The 23456-nt window shown below is 39.6% G+C and overlaps 1 protein-coding gene across 3 annotated transcripts in view; it reads right to left on the bottom strand.

Moving 5' to 3' along the window:
* The window catches only part of LOC149208252 (putative protein phosphatase 2C 5), a 191942-nt gene extending 169542 nt beyond the window's left edge, over positions 1-22400 (bottom strand). The window contains exon 1 of one of the 3 annotated variants that reach the window (XM_089395971.1): positions 21833-22400. In XM_089395971.1, the coding sequence (XP_089252097.1) occupies positions 21833-22176 (344 nt within the window). In that variant the 5' untranslated portion in view covers positions 22177-22400. The remainder of the gene's footprint in view (positions 1-21832) is intronic. The other 2 variants (XM_089395968.1, XM_089395969.1) reach the window with 2 other exon arrangements.
* Between the last annotated feature and the right edge of the window lie 1056 nt (positions 22401-23456).

Below are 23456 nucleotides of genomic sequence, written 5' to 3'. Positions count from 1 at the left end.
GGTAGACCCTATGGGATAAGGAAGACCAACTGGGAAACAGCTGGGTTGGGAGACACAGCAAGGCAAATGAGCGCTTGATTAAAGCTTAAAGATTATTTGATTAGATTTTAAATACTTAAGACCAGTGCCTTCGCTAGATGAAGTGAAAACTGAGTAATTGTTTCGCTGCTTAGGAAATAGAAATATTAACAAACCTTTTAACAATTGCTTGAAAATATTTACTGAAATATTTAGCATATGATGAGCATTGAAACAATCAAGCAATAATTGATTTCACCAGACATAAGATGTTTTAGCAAATAAATTTCGAAAGATTTAAATATTTGGAGAGCCCAAATCTAGGAAACATTCACCACTTTGCAATAGTTAGTCCTCAAATATTGAATTTTAAGCACACTTAACTATAGCGAATACCACGAAAATTTTTCTTTCAAAACTTAGACAATGCTAAGACTAAATGCGACAAATATTTCAAGATTTTTATTTTTTTATTGTTTTGGATTTATTTTAAAATCAAAATAAAAATGGAACAAAACAAAACCCTTTTTTTTTTAAACAAAAAGAAACTTAAATATATCTAATTCTAAAACTAAAACATAGGCTAAATGAAACTAAAATTAAATAATAAATAAAAATTTTAACACCTAATAGTATCAAACATACAATAAAAAAAGGATTTTTTTTTTTTATTTTATTTAAAGGGACCCTCGAACTTAGCCTTTGGAAAAATCACCTAGCACCTAGGACTTATGAGGGGATAAAACATTTTCTAACCCTCAAGACACTTTACATCATGACTTTTACAATTTTACATCTCAAGGGGGAAAAACCCATTTGACATAGACCCTCATAGACTACCCAGTTCTGCGACACAAACATAATCTAGCAAATCAAGCAATTTGTAATAAAGTAACCTAACCAAATGGTTAGGATTATTCCCAAATCACTTTTACATGGACTCAATCTAGCACACTAGGACTCCCCTAAGATTCTAATGATAAAATCCATTCCGACTTTGGGGTTAGGCTGAAGGAAAACTCTGCCGATCATGGATCGGTGAGACAAAAAACCTTCCGAAATGTAGATCATCACTAGAAGATTAGGTTTACCTAGGCAAATACATACATGATACAGATCTGCTAAGATTATTTACAATTTACACATGCAGACTGGGTTTACAACATAACATGATCGGGCTGATGATGACAGTCGAATGGCACGGGCATGTTGATCAAGCGGTATCCCTTTTGTGAAAAAAGGGGGTGCACTGCTATGGGTAGTTGACACGTAGTGGTCAACAGGAGCCATATTTGTCAGCCACCTCATATTCTTTATGAGGTCATATTATGTTGATTTCATCTTGTCAATATGTAGAAGAGTTCAAGGCACATTGTATACATGCCTTCATGCATCATTCTAATGAAAGAGTTTCTTCCTCTTTCATCATGCTCATGAGATAGAGTATTCACCCATTCTATCTACAACCATATGATGACATGACTTTATCTATCTATTACCAAATATATATACATACCTCTTCCTTCGTGTGGTCATCTAGACTTTCTTCTAGCAACTTCCTTTCCATTCTTGAAGCTGAAAGTACTTCAACCAACTTGACATGTTGCACATCTCTGTCATCATACCATCATCTTTCCAAATTGTGGATCCCACACTTGTGGAATGTAGACCATCTATGTGACACTTGCTTCTTTTATGTAAAGGTGAATCTTCTTAATAAATATTCCAATGGAGGATCTTAATGATCCTTATTCTGCAAGTGCTTCCTTCTAATGATGATGAGGTGTGACGATATCTTGCTTGATTGCTACATAGATCATGCTTCCAATGGAGATGTCATGCTTCAACCATATCAACGTCTACTTCGGCTATCCTCCCATGCTACTATGATGATGTCATGATTTACTTCATTTTTATCATGTACTATGACTGCTTCATCTATATAAATTTCATGCTTCTGATATGATGCCATCTAATATGATGCATCCTATCATACCTATAATGTTTTTCATCATGATTGCTATCTTCAATCATAGTAGAGGTCTTTTACTTCCTCCTTCTTTGTCTTCTTCTTTTCTAGTTCCTCTACTTCTTCAGTGACATGGCCTTCATTCCTTTGGCTTCATTTCTTTCCTTTCTCTTCTTGTTGTCCTTCTTGTGTTTAGGACAATTCCTTTTGAAATGCCCATATTCATTACATTCATAGCATTGAATTTTGGACATGTCAATTTTCTTCCTTTTCAGAGGATCAAACTTTCCAAACTTCCCTTTCTTTCTAGCCATAGCTGCATATGCTTGAATTCGTTCACTTGATCCTACATCACTCTTTGCCTTTAACCTAGTTTCTTCAATCTTACATAATGACCAAAGTTCATTGAATGGAGTGGCTTCCTTCTTTCCATAGATACTTGATACAAAGTTGCCCCATTCATCTAGTAGTGCATTGAGTACGATAGTGGTCATTTCTTGATCAGACATAACTTCTCCTAGCTCTTGTAGTTGATCTCTTATTTGAGATACTTTCATGAGATATGGAGCTACTCCTTCTTTAGATACCTTCATCTTGTATATTTTGGTTCTAAGAGATATTATTTCTCCAGCAGTGCTTACAGAGAATAATTCTACCAATTTATCATAGATCTCTTTTGATGTATCCAGCTTGGCTACATATGGGATGAGAGTATCTTTGATTAATTCTACGAGGATTCTTTGAGCCCTTACTTCTCCTTTCATATACTTCAATAGTTCCTGAGATTGATCTTGAGAAGGTTTGGAGATTGAACCCTTGACATATTCAAAGACTTCATTTTCTATGAGGATCAAATCTATCCCTTTCTTCCATGCAAGTTAGTTTGATGACCCAACAAGTTTGTTTCTCTCTTTGCAGAATGAAGTCATTTTGATGGTAGATTCAAACATAAATATAAAATACTTACTTGTCAAGTGAATATGCTCATTGATGATAATATCTTCAACTTGATGCCTTCTTGATGATGTTGAAAATTTGATGATGCTTTCCTTCTTCAAAGATGACAATACTTTCTTTCTAGATGTTAAGAGATGTCTTTCTTGAAATGTGATCCTTTCTTCAATGAGAGGGAGAACACCTTGATTTCTTTGATGATGATGGCAAGGCTTCTTCTAGCTTCCTTAGGATGTAGAATGAGGAGACTTCAAGATGTTTCAAGTGTAGAATCATTCTTTGAATGGAGGTGGGGACTTTGAGGTCTTCTTCTTCTTTCAAGAGTTCCTTCCTTCAAGATGATGTGTAGACTAGTCCTCTTTGATGTGCTTATGTTTGGTCGAAATGTATCCTTCTTGATGCCTTAACTCTCCTTGATGATTTTCATTGTGCTTGGCCCTTACGTGTACTTGTTTAATTGGATGATCTTCAAGTTTCCCCTTCTTCTTCTTCTTGTCACCTTAGCTCTGATACCATGTTGAGAAATCTGGGGGCAACTAGGTTAGATGATTTCTCTTACTTTGATAATTGCTTGTGATGTTATTTTCTTACCTTGATGTACTTTTTATTAGCTACTTATTCCACTTGATTATTATTGTGTTCTATATCATCAAACAACTACCAAACAATGAGACAAGAGGACACAAGATATATGCTATAAGCCAGGGCCAAAACCTCTCCTCTTGAGAGGAAAACCCACAAGAATTTTTCTCTTCTTATAGAATCTTCAAATGATGAACTCCAAGACCTAGGACCCTTGACAAAGACTCCTCCAAGACCAAGTCAAACTTCTCCTTGGTAAACTTGCTTTCTCACAAAGTCAACCCAAGTCAAACTTGCCTTCCAACTACTGAAACTTTCTTCTTCAACCAAAAATCTCTTACTACAATTTTGGCCCTTATGACAAAAACCCTAGCTTGCACGTGAGAGGGAAATATGGCAAGATAGGTCTCTTTTCTTCTTCGTTGGAGGATCGCCTTTCTTCTTAGCAACTCGGCCTTCAAATTGATTCTTCTTGACACCTAACTCTCCTCCTCTTGATGTGATTGCAATTCAGTCTATCTGCATCAAATTGATGCCCTAATGATTTCACAAGTGTAGGAGACTTCAGCTCTAAAATAGTCCACTTAATCCTTTGATTTCTTCTTCCTTTCTTACTCTTTTTTTCTGTTGGCTACTTCTTGTCTTTGTTATGCTTCAACGAGTTACTTGGATGCCCCTACAAATGAGGTCAAGCTCTTTATATATAAGCTTCTTCATGGTGGTCGAATAGTTGTTCATGAGGCCGACTTATCACTGCTTGTAGGCCGACTTCTCTTATGCAGGACGACTTGTCTTGGAGGCTAGTTTTACTTGTCTTGGAGGAAGTCTTATGAGATTTTTGACTTACAATCTATTTTCTTAACATGATACAATATGCCCAATGGGGTCTTACATATATGACAATGACTCAATTGACTTCTTGACTCTATGACAAATCCTAGAAGCACTCAATGGGTGCTTAACCTACAAAAATTGACCTTGAGCATGAAACCCATGCTACAAAAATAATAATAATAATTTTCTTTTTCTTTTTACAATATACAAGAATCAAGTTTACATTTCATATTTATGAAGACCGAACCTAGTTACCTATTACAAAAAAGGTTGACATTTTCTTTATCTTTCCATTTTATCTATTTCCTTTAAGAATTTAACATTACCATTAGAAAGCATCTAGGGAGCACCCATGTTAATTTTTGGTATGTTCTATGCTTAAGAGCACTTCAATTTTCTTATTAGCCCAATATCAATATCCAGATTAGCAATCACATCAGCATGATAGTAAAATGTAGATAGAACATAAACATAAATAGTAGAAGAGAAGCCAAGACAAGAGGACACAAGATGTGGCACCAGCCAGGGACAAACCCCAATGTGGGGAAACCCTTGATCAATTCTTCTTATATTCTTCAATAATTCAGCAGAGAAAGAGAGATAGTACAAATACACAAATCTGATATTTTATGACAGCAACAAAAAACCCTAACCAGCAAAGTCAATGCTGGTCAACCAGGTCAGATTTTACCTCCAATTCAACTCAGTCGAAGCTCAGTCAACTCGGCCTCCAACAGCGAGATGAATCAGTCCAAAAATCCAGTCAAACACTGGTCAACAAAAGTCAACCTGCAGCCAACAACTACGGCAGTCAACACTGGCCAAACCAGAGGTTGGATAACCTCGGTTTGTGTGCCCAAATCTATGGCCTGCCAAGGAGAAGCAGCCTCACCCAATCCGCAATCCAAGAGAGGTCAACGTTGGTCAACACTTGTCCAAAACAGTAGCTCAAAAATTCGATCAGACTCGTCAACACAACCCTAAACAGAAATGTCCTCCTTCCTTCGCATGTGTGAGAGATTCTGCCCAGATCTGCATACCCAAACAAGTAAGGAGAGAGAGAGATGTGAGGATGAGATGATGTCCAAATGAGTTTAGGTCTCCTCCTTTTATATGCAACGTTGAGGATAAGCTGGAGGTGAAAATCCATGTTTTGCTTGCTAGTCGACCTTGACAATTTGTCAATAATACAAATAAATTCATATCTCCCTATATACATGTCGGAATCGGATGATCTTTAGATCAGTCTTACACCTCTTGGAGAGAGGAATCCAAGAAAAATATCAATTGTCATAAATAAGGTGACCCATATGGAGTTTGGCCCTAGTTGCCAATTTTAACACTCCCTCTCAACTAGGGAGAACTCCATCTGCTAAATCCATCTGCCAGTGGGTACTATCTCTGTCATCAATGCACTACTCTGTTGAACCATGAAGAAGAAGAAGTGATCGAAAATGTATCATACCATTCTCTACTAACCCAAAGTCAATCCCAGATAAAAGAGAGTGTCTCATACCACTCTTACTGAACCGAAGTTAGTTCCAATAAAGAGAGTGTGTCATACCACTCTTACTTACCCGAAGTCAATTCCAATTGATCCCAGATTAATATCATCCTAGCATAGGGAGTGCGGTGGTACACGATGCGCCCATCGATAATACTATGCTTCCTATCCTCATTGGCCAGATGAGAGGTACTTCCCATGAGTCCCAGACTGAATGGGTAGGATGTCTCAGCAGGAGAAGGATGAACCATTTTTCTTGCCTACATGTCACCGCGGGGTATCACAGGGGAAGGCTGAACCACTCACCCTGTACACAGCAAACCACTAGGGGAAGGCTAAACCACTCACCCTATGGTTTCTCATCGCTCCAAGAAGTACTGCAAGCCCCCTGGAGCTCCCAAAGCTCAATGTCCATATCATACAGGACCCTCATAAGAGGGTCCCTGCACGACTCCTAGTCGTCTCGGAAAGTCAAGAAATTAACCTTTCCCAAGGGCTTCGTCAGAATATCGGCGACCTACTCATCAGTCCCAATGTGATGGAGCCTTATTGCTCCTCGTTGTACCATATCCCGGATAAAGTGGTACCTGATGTCTATGTGCTTGGAGCGATCATGAAATACAAGATTCTCTGATAATCGGATCCCACTTTGGTTGTCGCAGTGGATCACGGTGGTATCTAGCACATGTCCAAAGAGATCACTGAAGAGCTTCCTCAACCAGACAGATTCACAGGAGGCCATACTTTTAGCTATGTATTCGGCCTCAACGGTGCTCAAAGAAACTGACTTCTGCTTCTTGCTCATCTAGGATATCGAAGCAGAACCCAAAGAGAAACAGCACCCAGAAGTGCTCTTGCAATCCACCACACTTCCTGCCCAATCAACATCAGAATAACCATGCAGCCTCACATCTCTAGCAGTGTATCTCAGTCCATGGGTGATTGTACCCCGAAGATATCTCAGAAGATTCTTGGCACCAATCCAATGTATATGATGAGGCTCAACCATATATTAGTTCAACGTGTTAACTGCAAAACACATATCCGGACAGGAGTTCACCAAGAACATCAGTGCTACTATGAGTTAACGATACTCAGAAGCATTTCCCAATTCAAGTCCGGCAGCACTACCACATAACATCTTGAAGTTAAGTTCCATCGAGGTAGTCACAGGCTTGCAGTCCACCATCCCAAATCTTTCCAATATCTTCACAACATATTTTCCTTGAGATAGGAAAACTTCTCCTGGCTTTTGCCAGACCTCCAACCCTAGGAAGTAGTGCATCAGTCCTAGGGCCTTCATCTGAAATTCGGAAGCCAACTCCCTCTTACATTTGTGAATGAGAGGGTTTGCACCTATCAGAAAGAGGCCATCCACATAAAGTACCAGTATGAGAGGTTTATCATCTTCAACCTTAAAGTAAAGGTTCAGATCGGTTTCACTCCTAGTGAATCTTAGCTTCATCAAATAGCTATCAATCGAGGTGCTTGCTTCAAGCCATAGAGAGCCTTCTTCAACCTGCATACATGAGATTCCTAGGCATGAACCTCAAACCCCTTGGGTTGTTCCACATAGACTTCCTCTTTGATCGAACCATGCAAGAAGGCAGTCTTGACATCCATCTGATGTAGGTTCCATCCTTGTGAGGCAGCAAGAGCTATGATCGAGCGAATGGTGATGTATCGGGCAACAAGTGCAAATATCTCATCATAATCTACACCTTCCTTTTGAGAGAAGCCTCGGGAAACAAAGTGAGCCTTGAACTTTTCAACACTTCCATCATCTCCATGCTTGATTTTGTAGAGCCACTTAGAGGTGACAACCAATTTGTTCTAGGGTTTAGGGACCACATCTCAGACATCATTCTTCATAATAGACTCATACTCTTCATTCATAACATCCTTCCAAACTTATTGCTTCACGGCTTCTTCAAATGATGAAGGTTCATTTTGAATGATAGTGCTCATGGCTGTCAAGTATCCTTGATACCTATTCGGCTTCTTGCTCTCACGGAAAGTCCCCCTCGGTGCAATATGTCTCTCGGCATCTTCGAGAGTCTCCCCAAGCCATGAGGGTTTCCTCTTGGAGTAGGAGGGCTCTTGGGAAGGAGGATCAATAGGATCCATAGGTTCATCGACATCCAACATCGTCTCGTCCTCTTTTTCACCCTGTCTTCCGGTGTCTACTTCTTTGTCCTTCCTTGGGATAGGAAGGTTGTCAATCTTGCTAAGAGCCATATCTTCGTCAAAGGTGATATCATGACTTATCTCAACTTCCCTTTGACGAACCACATAAATTATATAGCCCTTAGAATTTTCGCTATAGCCCACAAAGATTCCTTTCTTTCCAGATGCACCCAATTTGCTTATTTTCTCTTTCGGCACATGAAAGTATACAGGACTTCCAAAAATTCTAAAATGAGAGACATTGGGTTTCTTAGTAGTGAACATTTCTTCGGGAGTCTTGGAGTAGACTGCTTGATGAGGGCATCGGTTTTGAACATACATGGCGGTATTCGCAACTTCGCCCCATAGAAACTTCGGAAGCCTTTGACCATGAAGCATGGCACGAACAACTTCCATAATAGTACGATTCTTCCTTTCAGCCGCACCATTATGCTCGGGAGTGTATGGTGTTGTGGACTCCCTATTAATTCCATCTTCTCTGCAATAATCATGGAATTCATTAGATTCATACTCAGTCCCATTATCGGTCCTCAATATCTTGATTCTCTTCTCGAATTGATTTTCAATCATGGCTTTGAAGTGACGGAACCAGGTGAACACTTCATCCTTCCTTTTCAAGAAGTAGATCCAAGTCTTGCGAGAATAGTCATCCATAAAAGTGAGATAATATAAGTATCCTCCCAAAGAGTTTACGAGCATCATACCAGATATGTCAGAGTGGATCAACTGCAATATATTGGTGGTCTTGCTATTACTTGAGGGGAATGGTCCCCTTGTAAGTTTTCCTTCGACACATCCCGGACATATACCTTCATGCTCTACTTTGAACTCGGGCATACCTGTCACCATCTGTCTCACATCAGGAAGAGCCTTATAATGAAGATGGGCAAACCTTTGGTGCCATAGTTCAAATTGTAGAGATGTGTCACAAGACATGGCTCCCAATGGACTTCCTCCAACTTGATACAAAGTGTCAGCCCAGAACCTAAGAGTAAAAGCATCTTTAAAATTCATTTTCCAAACACATACCTTTCCATCGATGAATGCCACCTAGTATCCTTTGTCTTCCATTGCCGAAATGGACACTAGGTTCTTCTTGAGATCAGGTACATATAGAACTTCTTGTAAATGAATCGTGTTACCCTACTTCAATTGAAGGGTAAAATTCCCTACTCCCTTCACGGGATAGGTGGCATCGTTTCCAAGAATAATCTACAAGTTTGTCTCCTTCTCTATCAGATTAGAGAGAGCTTCCTTGTACCCAGTGAAGTGCATTGAGGCACCACTATCAATTAGCCAATTCCCCAAAGTGTCCAGAGGAGAGGTAGTGGAGAGGAACGATATAAGATAGTATTCCTTTTGCTTATTCTTAACAACATTTGATTCTTCATACCTGGAGTTCCTTGCTTTCTTAGAGGGTTGACCATTTCCTTGATGTCCCGCATTCCTTTTTCCTTTTCCATTGTACCTGCATTCCTTTGATTGTGGTTGTTGTTGAAGTTGCCCCTAGAGTGATTGTGATCATCATCATGTAATGTGTCCCTTCTATTTGAACACTCCCTCACATAGTGGCCAAACTTATTGCAAACAAAGCACCGCCCTTCCTTCCACCCTTAGATCCGAGCTTTCCATTGAAATGACTTTTAAACCCTGCATTATTTCTCCTTTTGGCATGAGAGAAGAAAGCAGTGGGGTTGCCTCTATTAGAAGGCATTTCTTGCTCCACCATTCTTGTCTCTTCTTGAATGCATCTCAACATTAATTCTTCAAATCCTAGAATTTGATCATTATTGAGAATAGTGGTTCTAAATATATACCAGTCATGTGGGAGTCCTCCAAGGGTAGTGATAGTAAGTTCCCGTCAGGAATGACCTCTCCAATCAAAAGTAGATCATTCTTGATCTCAGAGATCCTTAAGAAGTAGGATTGAATATCCTCATCCTTGCTCTTCTTGATGTCCTTAAATTTATTTTTGAGAAACAAAATTTGATTTGCATCACTAACCTTGAACATGCTTAACAATCTGTCGTAGATCTCCTTGGAGGTGTTCAAATCGGAGATGTAGACCACCAGATGCTTGTCAATGGAATCTCTGATAATCTTCTTCGCTTTGACTTCAACCTTGTTGTACTTGCTCTTCGTAGCAACCGATGCATTTGATGGAGGCTTAGGGATTTTACCCTTCACATAATCCAACACTTCTTGTTCTTCCAATGTCAGATCAAGAGACATCTTCCATCCATGATAGTCAAACTTTTCACGAAGCTTGTCTTCAGCAGGGAAGTGGGCTGAGGAACCCATTGAGCCTTATGTCCTTGTCCAACTGTCTTTGGTGATTGCTCTTTCACTCTTGCTTGGGCTTTGGCTTCACCTCACCTCTGATACCATGTTGATTTTTGGTATGTTTTATGCTTAAGAGGACTTCAATTTTCTTATTAACCCAATATCAATATCCAAGTTATCAATCACATCAGCATGATAGTAAAATGCATATAGAACATAAACATAAACAATAGAAGACAAGGCGAGACAAGAGGACACAAGATGTGGCACCAGCCAAGGACAAACCCCAAAGTGGGGAAACCCTTGATCAATTCTTCTTATATTATTCAATAATTCAGCACAAAGAGAGATGGTACAAATATACAAATCTGATATTTTATGACAGCAATAGCAAACCCTAACCAACAAAGTCAATGTTGGTCAACCAGATCAGATTTTACCTCCAAATCAGCTCGGTCAAAGCTCAGTCAACTCGGCCTCCAACATCAAGATGAATCAGCCCAAAACAGTCCAAAAATCCTGTCAAACGATGGTCAACAAAAGTCAACCTGTAGCCAGCAACTACGGCAATCAATGCTGGTCAAACCAGAGGTCGGATCACCTCAGTTTGCATGCCCAAATCTGTGGCTTGCCAAGGAGAAGCAGCCTCACCCAATCCGCAGTCCAAGAGAGGTCAACGCTTGTCCAAAACAGCAGCTCATAAATTCGGTCAAACTGGGCAACGCAACCCTAAACAGAAATGTCCTCCTCCTTCCTTCGCACGTGTGAAAGATTCTGCCCAGATCTGCGTACCCAAACAAGTAAGGAGAGAGAGAGATATGAGGATGAGATGATGTCCAAATGAGTTTAGGTCTCCCCCTTTTATATGCAATGTTGAGGATAAGTTGGGGGTGAAAATACCTGTTTTGCTTGTTGGCCGGCCTTGACAATTTGTCAATAATACAAATAAATTCATATCTCCATATATACATGTCGGAATCTAATGATCTTTAGATCAATCCTACACCTCTTGGAGAGAGGAATCCAAGAAAAATATCAGCTGCCATAAATAAGGTGACCCATATGGAATTTGGCCCTAGTTGCCAATTTTAACAACCCAAGAAGTGATCAGGGTGCAACCTGGGAGCATGCTCTTTGTCTCTAAGGAATCCTAAGGAGCGCCACGCTCCCAAAAGGGAAGGGAGTGTCTCAAATTTGTCAAAAACACACTCCTAAATTTTAAGAACATGCTCTCAGGGATGCTGCTCCCTAGATGCTCCCACTCAAAGCATGGTTCCAAGGGGGGAACAAGCCCTAGGGAGGTGCTCTCGGTAACACTGGCACAACTCTTCAATCTAGCTATAAGGTAGCAGGGAGTCACTATTGCAGCCACCCCTGCACTCCATTCTACCATTTTGGCAATTATGCAAGTTGTAATAAAGCAAGCAAGTGGTTAGAGGGTGTCACCAAAAGCCGCATGAGTTGATCTTGAAGGCTGTTCATGAAATCCCTTCCTATCAATATTCATAGTTTTGAATATTTGTCTATAATGGTTTGAAAAAGCACATACTGTTATAGTATTTTGTGGGCACATCCCGCCTAGAGTCAAAGGAGGCCTAGGAAACTTATGGATGTATTTCCATGACCATATGAAGCCCGCTGCCCAACTAAGGGATTCTTTCAACCTACTTTTTTTGAAGAAAATTGCTGCCATGAAGTAATTTCCCACGATAGGTGTATTGAAATACCGTCGTTGTCCTGAATGATTTTTGGCTGAAGAAGCTGCTCAACTCTGCTACCCAATGTGGGTAGAGATCCCTAGGCTTCCATTATAGTTCTGGGATTGTTACCTCTAATGCTATGCACAAAGATAAGTCCAACAACCAAGCACAATTCTTAGGGAAATTTAGAATTTCCACCCATTGTCACATAGTTGGACACTTCCCTCATTTATAGGATTGTCCATCTGTCCTTTTAACCCAAATACTTGTAATTTATTTGGCAAAACAAAACTTTAATGTCTGAAAATAATATATGTTGATGGATTCAAGTAGATGATCGCCTTATCCATTTCATAATGGAGTTTAAAACAATTCTATCAGTTTGAAACTTGAATATGAAGCAAACAAAGCAGCAAACACGCAATAAACACAAGTATTTCTAGCTATAACAGGTCTGTGATTTACACTTTCGGCCAACATACAAAGCTCAAATAGATACAACACTTCCGTTATGTACTGGCCTCAAATTCTAACATAAGTTTAAAGTATGAAGTAAAAATATAATATATTTGAATAATCAGCCACATACATTGCATATTTCAAATCTGATATTATCAAGCCTTAAGCAGGCAAACAGATCACTCTTTTCAGCCCTCCTATGCTGGAAAACAAACACTATAATAGCAAAAAAGAATCCAGCAAGGAAAAGAAAAAATTAGATAACAGCAGCCTTACAATGCCAGATGACAGCCATGAATACGCCCAAAACCAATCTCCAAATCTGCAAATATATTTTCCGCATTTAGCCCATAAGTTGAGGGCATTTATCCACAATAAAAAACATACCCTACAAATAAGGATATGTTATCCTTTTATATGCTTATTTCATAACCACCCTAGGAAAAAATGATAATAGAATCCTCGCGAAACCCCAAGGGACTCCATTAGTGGACCTTTTGACTATGTCAAATGTGCCATGTGTCAATCTCCAAGATAAGTGCTCCACTAAACAATGATTTCTTTTTTGGGTTGTGAATTGTTCTAGATCCTTCTAGGTGGAATGCTCCCTTTATAAATACCTTTTGACCTTTCCATGTAGAGCACTTCCTCTACGGTGCCTTTGACCATGTCCAAACCCATAAAATGGGAGTCCACGTGAGGCACAACCTTGAAGAATGTGCATGGAGTGAGCTTGAACTTGAACAACCTCCCCCCCAGTTTTGGCTTTGAACCAGACCAAAAACAGTGGAAGCGGCCGATCTGACAATTTTGATGCCTAAACTGGTCCAAATAGTGGCACAGAATTGTAAAAGGGCTGTTTGGTGCCGAACCAGCCTTTTTTCACCGAACCAACTGCTTTTGTATGGAATTGGCCAGTTCTATACAATACAACCAAGGACCCTCCCGTAGAAAACAACAACAACAACAATAATTTATGGGTGGGGTATCCTAATATTCAACCCTAGGGTCCTACTAATGCTATGTAATTATGGTAACATTAAATTCTTAAAGTAAAAGTGACATTCTTTACTTAAATTTTTAACATTACCATTAATTGTTTCAGATATTTGAGAATGGTTCCAACCTCACCAGATTTCATATGGAGAAAGTAAAATTTTACATGTTTCTCAAAATCTAGCAGACTACAGTTTTTAGGATTTCAAGATTGGGGGGATCGCATTGTTTCCATCGAATTTTGTCGTGGATGAGAGTATGGAACTAACATTTAATCAAGAGCACCAAGCCTGCCATGTACCTTGATCTTAGTGGCCTTGATTGTTGAAATCTTCTATCATGACCCTCGTGAAAATGTACCCATCATCCAAACAAAATCTTGATTTGACATGTTAAGCTTTTTCTATCTTACTTTAATGCTTAGAGGGTGTTATTGATGATGAGGATCCCAATACATGCAATGATTTTGATGATATGTAGTTATTTGTTGTAGCATAATTTTTTTTTATGTTAGAGGCCATCTAGAGCCTCTTCGCTGATATAGTTTTGGTTCAGAGATGTATTGCACAATGCACTAAGTGTTATTTTGGTTATATGCAATCTTACCTGCTATATAGGTCAATAAGTTTTGCATATTTGTGTATAAAATTTAAATGGTTTGGATTCATATGGATGCACATGAATATATATGTTTTTCTTTCAAATTTGGATATTTTATGTAGTTTTTGGTCAATCGGTTTTTCCCTGGTTTTTTCTAGTTCTAGTCCAGTTCCTGGTTCGAGCAGCCAACCAGTTTAGTTCTGATAACATTGGCTACCTGTTAATTTTAGGCAACACTGGTATGTTCTATGCTTTAAAGCAATTTTACTTCAATTTCTTTATTAGCCCAGTATCAATATTCAGATTAGCAATCACAAAAACATGATAGTAAAATGCAGATAGAATATAAACATAAATAGTAGAAAACAAGCCAAGACAAGAGACACAAGATGTGGCACCAGCCAGGGGCAAACCCCAATGTGGGGAAACCCTTGATCAAATCTTCTTTTAGTCTTCAATAGTTCAGCAGAGAGATAGTACAATTTAAAAATCTGATAATTTATAACAGCAGCAAAAAAGCCCTCACCAGAAAAGTCAACGCGGGTCAACAAGGCAGATTTGACCCTCAACAAATCGGTTAACTTCAGTCAACTTCAGCATCCAAACAGCAAGATAAAACAGCCCTCAAAACAGTCAAATTCATCCCAGTCAAAAAGCACACCTGCGGTCAACACTAGTTGCAGTCAACTCTAGTCAACACTTGGTCAAACTTTCCAGAAATTCGGTCTCTTGAAATTTCGGCCTCCTGATATTCACTCTCCTGAAATTTCGGCCTCCTGATATTCACTCTCCTGAAATTTCGGCCTCCTGAAATTCACTCTCTTGAAATTCGCTCTCCTTAAATTTCGGCCTCCTGAAATTTCGAACGTGTGTAGAGAGAGAGGCCCAGAAATCCGTATCCAATCAATGAGAGAGAGAGAGAGAAATGTGAAGATGAGTGTGTCCAAATGAGGCTAAGTCACCTTCTATTTATATGCAACGTTGAGGATGAATAGACGTGACTGTTGGGCTTCTGGGCCTACATAAGTTTGCTAGCCAACCTTGACAATTTGACCATAATCAAAATAAATTCATAACTTCATTTGTACATGTCAGAATCAAATGAACTTTAGATCAATCCTACAACTCTCGGAGAGAGGAATCCAAGAAAAATATCAGTTGTCATAAATAAGATGACCCGTGTGGAGTTTGGCCCTAGTTGCCAATTTTAATACTCCCTCTCAACTAAGGAGAACTCCATCTGCTAATCCATCTACCAATCTATACTATCTCTGCCATCAATGCACTGCTCTGCTCTGCTCTACTAAACTATGAAGAAAAAGAAGTGATTGAGAATGTATCATATCATTCTCTACTGACCCGAAGTCAGTGTCAATCAAAGGAGAGTGTGTCATACCACTCTTACTGACCCGAAGTCAGTTCCAATCAAAAGAGAGTGTCTCATACCACTCTTACTAACCTGGAGTCAGTTCCAATTGATCCCAAGTCAATATCGATCATCCTAGCATAGTGAGTATGGTAGTGCACGATGCATCCATCGGTAGTACTATGGTCCCTATCCTCATTTCCCTACTCATTGGCCAAATGAGAGGTACTTCCCATGAGTCCCAAACTACGTGAGTAGGATATCTCAGTAGGAGAAGGATGAACCACTCATCCTACCTACATGTCGCCAAGGGGTATCAGAGGGGAAGGTTGAACCACTCACCCTGTACACAGCAAACCACTAGGGGAAGGCTAAATCACTCACCCTATGGTTGCTCATCGCTCCAAGAAGTACCCCAAGCCCCCCGGAGCTCCTAGAGCTTAATGTCCATCTCATACAGGACCCTCACAAGAGGGTCTCTCCACGACTCCAAGTCGTTCTCAGAAGGCCAAGAACTTGACCTTCCCCAGGGGCTTTGTCAGAATATCGGCGACCTGCTCATCAGTCCCAATGTGATGAAGCCTTATTGCTCCTCATTGTACCACATCCCGGATAAAGTGGTACCTGATATTTATATGCTTGGAGCAATCATAAAACACAAGATTCTCTGATAATCAGATCCCACTCTAGTTGTCGCAGAGGATCACGGTGGTATCCAGCACATGTCCAAACAGCTCAGTGAAGAGCTTCCTCAACCAGACAGCTTCACAGGAGGCCATACTAGCAACTATGTATTCGGCCTCGACAGTGCTCAAGGCAACCGATTTCTGCTTCCTACTCATCCAGGATATCAAAGTAGAACCCAAAGAAAAACAACATCCATAAGTGTCTTGCCACAGCATCCATAAGTGCTCTTGCCATCCACCACACTTCCAGCCCAATCAGCATCAGAATAACCATGCAACCTCACATCTCCAACAGTGTATCTCGGTCGATAAGTGATTGTACCCCAAAGATATCTCAGAAGATTCTTGGGACCAATCCAATGTATATGATGAGGCTCAACCATATATTGCCTCAATGTGTTAACTGCAAAACATATGTCCGGATGGGAGTTCACCAAGAACATCATTGCTCCTATGAGTTGACGATACTCAAAAGCATTTCCCAATTCAGGTCCAGCAACACTACCACATAACTTTTTAAAGTTAGTTTCCATCGAAGTAGTCACAGGCTTGCAGTACACCATCTCAAATCTTTCCAATATCTTCACAACATATTTTCCTTGAGAGAGAAAAATTTCACCTGGCTTTTGCCGGACCTCCAACCCTAGGAAATAGTGCATCGGTCCTAGGTCCTTCATCTCAAATTTAGAAGCCAACTCCCTCTTACATTTGTGAATGGGAGGATCTGCACTTCCATCAACTCCATGCTTGATTTTGTAGAGCCACTTAGAGGTGACAACCGATTTGTCTTGGGGTCTAGGGACCACATCCCAGACATCATTCTTCATAATTGACTCGTATTCTTCATTCATAGCATCCTTCCATACTTGATGCTTCATGGATTCTTCAAATGATGAAGGCTCATTTTGAATGATAGTGCTCATGGCGATCAAATATCCTTGATACCTATTCGGCTTCTTGCTTTCACGGAAAGTCCCTCTTAGTGCAATGTGTCTCTTGGCATCTTCGAAAGTCTCCCTAAGCCATGAGGGTCTTGTTTTGGAGGAGGAGGATCAATAGGATCCACAGGTTCATCAACATCAAGCATTTTTTCGTCTTCTTTTTCACCCTGATTTCCGGTGTCAGCTTCTTTGTCCTTCCTTAGGATAGGAAGGTTGTTGATTTTCCTAAGGGCCATATCTTCGTCGAAGGCGACATCATGACTTATCTCAACTTCCTTTTGACCAACCACATAAATTCTATATTCCTTAGAAGTTTCACTATAGCCCACAAAGAATCATTTCTTCCCATAAGCACCCAATTTGCTTCTTTTCTCTTTCGACACATGAAAATATACGGGACTTCCAAAAATTCTAAAATGAGAGACATCAGGTTTCTTACCAGTGAACATTTCTTCGAGAGTCTTGGAGTCCAATGCTTGATGAGGGCATCGATTTTGAACATACACAGCGGTATTTGCAACGTCAGGCCATAGGAACTTCAGAAGGCCTTGATCATGAAGCATGGCACGAACTACTTCTACAATAGAGCGATTCTTCCTTTCAGCCATACCATTTTGCTCAGGAGTGTATGGTGTTGTAGTCTCCCTCTTCATGCCAACTTCTTTGCAATAATTTTGGAATTCATTGGATTCGTACTCGGTCCCATTATCAGTCCTCAATATCTTGATTTTTTTCTCAGATTGGTTTCCGATCAAGGCTTTGAAGTGTCGAAACCAGGTGAACACTTCATCCTTCTTCTTCAAGAAGTAGATCCAAGTCTTGTGAGAATAATCATCCGTAAAGGTGAGATAATATAAGTATCCTCCCAAAGAGTTTACGGGCATCATACAAGATATGTCGAAGTGGATCAATTGCAATATATCTGTGGTCTTGCTATTACTTGAGGAGAATGGTCCCCTTGTAAATTTTCCTTCGGCACATCTTGAACATACACCTTCATGCTCTACTTTGAACTTGGGCATACCTGTCACCATCTGTCTCACATAGGATAGGGCCTTATAATGAAGACGGGCAAACCTTTGGTGCCATAGTTCAGATTGTAGAGATGTGTCACAAGACATGGCTCCCAATGGACTTCCTCCAACTTGATACAAAGTGTCAACCCTGAACCCAAGAGTAAAAGCATCTTTAAAATTTCTCTTCTAAACACATACCTTTCCATCGATGAATGCCACCTTGAATCCTTTGTCCTCCATGGCTGAAATGGACACCAGGTTCTTCTTGAGATCAGGTACATATAGTACTTCTTGCAAATGAATAGTGTTACCTTGATTCAATTGAAGGGTAACATTCCCTACTCCCTTCACAAGATAGGTGGCATCGTCTCCAAGGATGATCTCCATGTTTGTCTCCTTTTCTATCAGAATAGAGAGGACTTCCTTATATACGGTGAAGTGCCTTGAGGCACCACTATCAATCAGCCAATTTCCCAAAGTGTCCGGAGGAGAGGCAGTGGAGAGGGCCGATATAAGATAGTACTCTTTTTGCTTATTGTTAACAACATTTGATTCTTCATACCTGGAGTTCCTTGATTTCTTGGAGGGTCGACCCTTGATGTCCTGTATTCCTTTTTCCTTTGCCATTAGACGTGCCATTCCTTTGATCGTTGTTGTTGAAGTTGCCCCTGGAATGATTGTGATCATCATCATGCGATGTGTCCCTTCTATTTGGACACTCCCTTGCATAGTGACCAAACTTATTGCAAACAAAGCACCTGCCCTTCCTTCCTCCCTTAGATCTAGGCTTTCCATGGAAATGACGTTTAGACCCTGCATTATTTCTCATTTTTGCATGAGCGGAGAATGCAGTGGGGTTGCTTCTATTAGAAGGCATTTCTTGCTCCACCATTCTTGTTTCTTCTTGAATGCATCTCGAAATCAATTTTTCAAACCCTGGAATTCGATCATTGTTTAGGACGGTGGTTCTAAATACATACCATTCAGGTGGGAGTCCTCCAAGGGTGGTGAGAGTAAGTTCCCTGTCAGGAATGACTTCTCCAATCGAGAGTAGATCATTCTTGAACTCAGTGATCCTTAAGAAATAGGATTGAATATCCTCGTCCTTGCCCTTCTTAATATCCTTCAACTTATTCTTGAAAAATAGAATTTGATTAGCATTACTAACCTTGAACATGCTGACCAACTTGTCATAGATATCCTTGGAGGTTTTCAATTCAGAGATGTAGGCCACCAGATGCTTGTCAATGGAATCCCTGATAATCTTCTTTGCTTTGACTTCAGCCCTATTGTACTTGGTCATCGCAGCAGCCGATGCATTTGAAGGAGGTTCAGGGATTTTACCCTGCACATAGTCAATGACTTCTTTTTCTTCCAAGGTCAAATCAAGAGACACCTTCCATCCATGATAGTCAGATTTATCATGGAGCTTGTCTTTAGCCAGGAAGTAGGATGAGGAACCCATTGAACCTTTTTTCCTTGTCCAACTGTCTTTGGTGATTGCTCTTTCACTCTTGCTTGGGCTTTGTCTTCACCTCACCTCTGATACCATGTTAATTTTAGGCAACAATGGTATGTTCTATGTTTTAGAGCAATTTTACTTCAATTTCTTTATTAGCCTAGCATCAATATTCAGATTGGCAATCAATCAACATGATAGTAAAAAGTAGTTAGAATGTAAACATAAACAATAGAAGACAAGCGAAGACGAGGACATAAACTATGGCACCAACCAGGGACAAACCCCAATGTGGGGAAACCCTTGATCAAATCTTCTTTTAGTTTTCAATAGTTCAACAAAGAGAGATAGTACAATTTACAAATCTAATAATTTATAACAGCAACAAAAGAGCCCTAACTAGAAAAGTCAACGTTGGTCAACAGGGCAGATTTAACCCCCAACAAATCGGTTAACTTCAGTCAACTTCAACCTCCAAATAGCAAGATAAAACAGCCCTCAAAACAGTCAAATTGAGCCTAGTCAAAGTCTGGTCAAACATCCCACCTGTGGTCAGCCCTAACTACAGTGAACGCTGGTCAACACTTGGTCAAACTGTCCAGAAATTTGATCTCCTGAAATTTTGGCCTCCTGAAATTTCGCTCTCCTGAAATTTTGGCCTCCTAAAATTCGCTCTCCTGAAATTTCGCTCTCCTGAAATTTCGGACGTGTGGACTCGAGAGAGAGAGAGGCCCAGAAATCCGTACCCAATCAATGAGGAGAGAGAGAGAAGTGTGAAGGTGAGTGTGTCCAAATGAGGCTAAGTCACCTTCTATTTATATGCAACATTGAGGATGAATAGACGTGACTATTGGGCTTATGAGCCTACATAAGTTTGTTGGTCGATCCTGACAATTTGACCATAATCAAAATAAATTCATAGCTTCATTTGTACATGTCAGAATCAGATGATCTTTAAATCAATCCTACACCTCTCGGAGAGAGGAATCCAAGAAAAATATCAGCTATCATAAGTAAGATGACCAGTGTGGAGTTTGGCCCTAGTTGCCAATTTTAACACTACCACCATTGTCCACAACCCTCTTATGAACAAAAATTATCATGTTTCACTACAACATCATGTGTATCCTTTTCTACAATTTTCCTCGTTAGTTCATCTTCTCAGATACAACACTTTAAATTCCACAATTTAGTGTGTTGTCATACAGATTCCTCTTAAAATCCGGATCACTCAGGCACGGTGTGGCCTGAGCTATTTGTGGGAGACGTGAATGGAGGCACAACTGGCCTTCTCCCATGCAAATGACAAATTCAACCACTTGTTTTTCACATATCTGAGACCCAAAAGCAGCCCAAACCTGGCAGTGATGACTAGGGGGCAATCATAATCGAGGATGAGCCTGCTGCTGGTTGGGGACCTGCCCCAAACGATCGAGACAAGCCACCCACTATTGTCCGGCTTATTCTTTCTGCCTAGTGTATATGTATTGGTCATGGGCCCTTGTCTTGTTTATGTCTCTTTGAAGTTTGAATTGGATCCTTTGACTATTGTTTGTCTTTGGCACTAAGTTTTTCGGGTGTTATTGTTATTAACATGCCCAATTTTGAGCTTGTGCTAGTAACAGTGGATGCACAACCCACCCTTTTTTAATGTAAAAGTCTCCCATATACATATTGATGTAGAAGTCTCCCATGTACATATTCAATATTTATAATGTATATAAAGGACGTGTTTTGTCCCCCCAAAAAGAGGGATAGTCGATCAATTTTTAAGTAAACAATGCTAAGGAATCAAATATGAAGATACAAGAAAACAAAACAATGAAACCAAAATAGGTTCCTCTACAAATTAACTCATTGCTACTACAGCAAGGGAGGCTTTCACTTTACACTAAACAATGATGTTCAATTTAATCCCTTTTCAATATTTATGTGTTTCTGTCCTACTTTAGGGTTTCTGAGTGAAATTTTAGTGACATATATTTGTTTGTCATAATGTAGGGTTTCTGATTGGAATTTTAGCAATCAACAAACACATCATAACCAGAATGAAAGAAAGTGTCAATTGGATATTCGTAGAATGGTTAACGGCTGATATGTTCCAATCTCAAATCTCTTTAAAATATGATTAAGCCTCTCCAGGGAATTTTCTAGTGTGGTAAGCTGTCTATGTTTCATGATAAATAATATTTTCAGATTGAATAAGGGCATAATTGCGGCAACATGATACGACGAAGCATGTTGAAAAACACAATCGCATGTATGATGAGAAGCTTACTTCAAAAATTTAGCAGAAGCAAATCCAGCATGGCCGTCAAAGACTGCTGCGTAAGTGAAATTATTAAGCATGTTCACCCGTAAAACGATGGCATCTTCCATCTCTGTTCTGGCACCTTGAATTCCAACCCATCCCCATTTAATGTCTCCTTCTTTTGATGTGTCGGACGCTGAGAGGTCCACCTGTACAGGTCTCGCTGCTACTCCAGCCACCTGTACACCGCCTCGTTTTCTGCGTTCCACGGAACCTCTCAGAACTCTCCTCTGTACCTTGCATTTATTTACACAGCCTCCTGAACAATTTGGCATGAAGGCATTATAATAAACGAGGGTTGATAATTCCATTATCTCGATAATAAAAGAAGTTTCCCTATGTGAAGCTTGGTTTTTTTTTTTTTTTGTCTAAGGCTTCTGCAGAGTTGCTATTCATCGAATTGCCTCCACGGTGGAATGTCCATAGGCTCTGTTCCCTTCCTCATTTTGATTCCTCCGTATTCAATTATTTGAAATTTGCGGTGCCTTCATCAATGTGCTCAGCATTCAAGAGAAGCAATAGCACATATATTTATGAGAATGATTGAGTACTTTGAGATATCCAAATGGGTGATTTCATCCATTGAGAAACAGGTGATCGGAAATCAATCTGCTACGAGCGGTTTTGATTTAATTTTCGGACAATGAGATATCTGGACCGTTCTTTGAGCTGAGTGAAAGGCGGTTATGATTGGCTGCTCGTATTCCCAGCGACTGAGGTGGCATTTCACATCGGAGTGACCGGAAAATCCATTTCCTCCATCAACTTGAGTTTGTTTTTATTCTTAGAAAGGGATAAATAGGTTTTGCCCCAAAAACGAGAAATGAGATTCGTCCGAGTTTTCCAGCTCCGTTGGATGTGTAAATAGGTTAGTATCAGCGTGATCTTTTATGGCATAATGATTCTATTGACTAGATTTATCATCCAATCAACTTGGGGTTTGTTTTTATTTTCGGAGGATAAATAAGTTTGGCTCCGAGTTGTACTGGGATGTCAACGAGAGGTTAAATTTGAATAAGTATTTATCTGTATATATTTATTTATTTAATTAGTAAATATTATCCATTTTAAAATCTTTATATTATTAGAAATTTACTTAACTTTTAAAATGGTTAAATTGATAAGTGAACTATAAATTTATCTATATCTATATATATAAATTTAATATCTCATATATAAATAATTTTAAATAAGATTGTAAAATATGAAAAATAAAAATTAATAGTAACTACATTATATGTTATCTATAATATTAAGATTTTAAGATGAGATCTAACATTAGATTAGAATATTTTTATAGGCTTGAGACTTCAAGATAAGCGTAGACTCACTATAAATGGGCTTGTAGATTAGTTAAAAAGTGTCTCTCGGTCTCCACTCACATCATACAATTTTGCACTATGCACACTAGCATAATGTTTGAAGCTTGAAGCTTAAAGGTTGAGACTTGTGCACCATGAGTACCCCCATGGGCCGTTGGCATTGGTATGCTATATAAAATGCTAACTTAGGGGATAGAGTAATCAAATGGAAGGGTTTTTAGTTGTCCAAAAGAATAAATAGAACTAATTTTTCTTATTTGTTTACGTGA

The sequence above is a fragment of the Pinus tabuliformis genome, chromosome 1_2 (genome assembly GCF_031772625.1).
Source record: "Pinus tabuliformis cultivar Carrire ecotype Pingquan chromosome 1_2, CPIR1, whole genome shotgun sequence".
NCBI classification, from domain to species: Eukaryota; Viridiplantae; Streptophyta; class Pinopsida; order Pinales; family Pinaceae; genus Pinus; species Pinus tabuliformis.
This window is presented reverse-complemented; position numbering and strand designations above follow the sequence as displayed.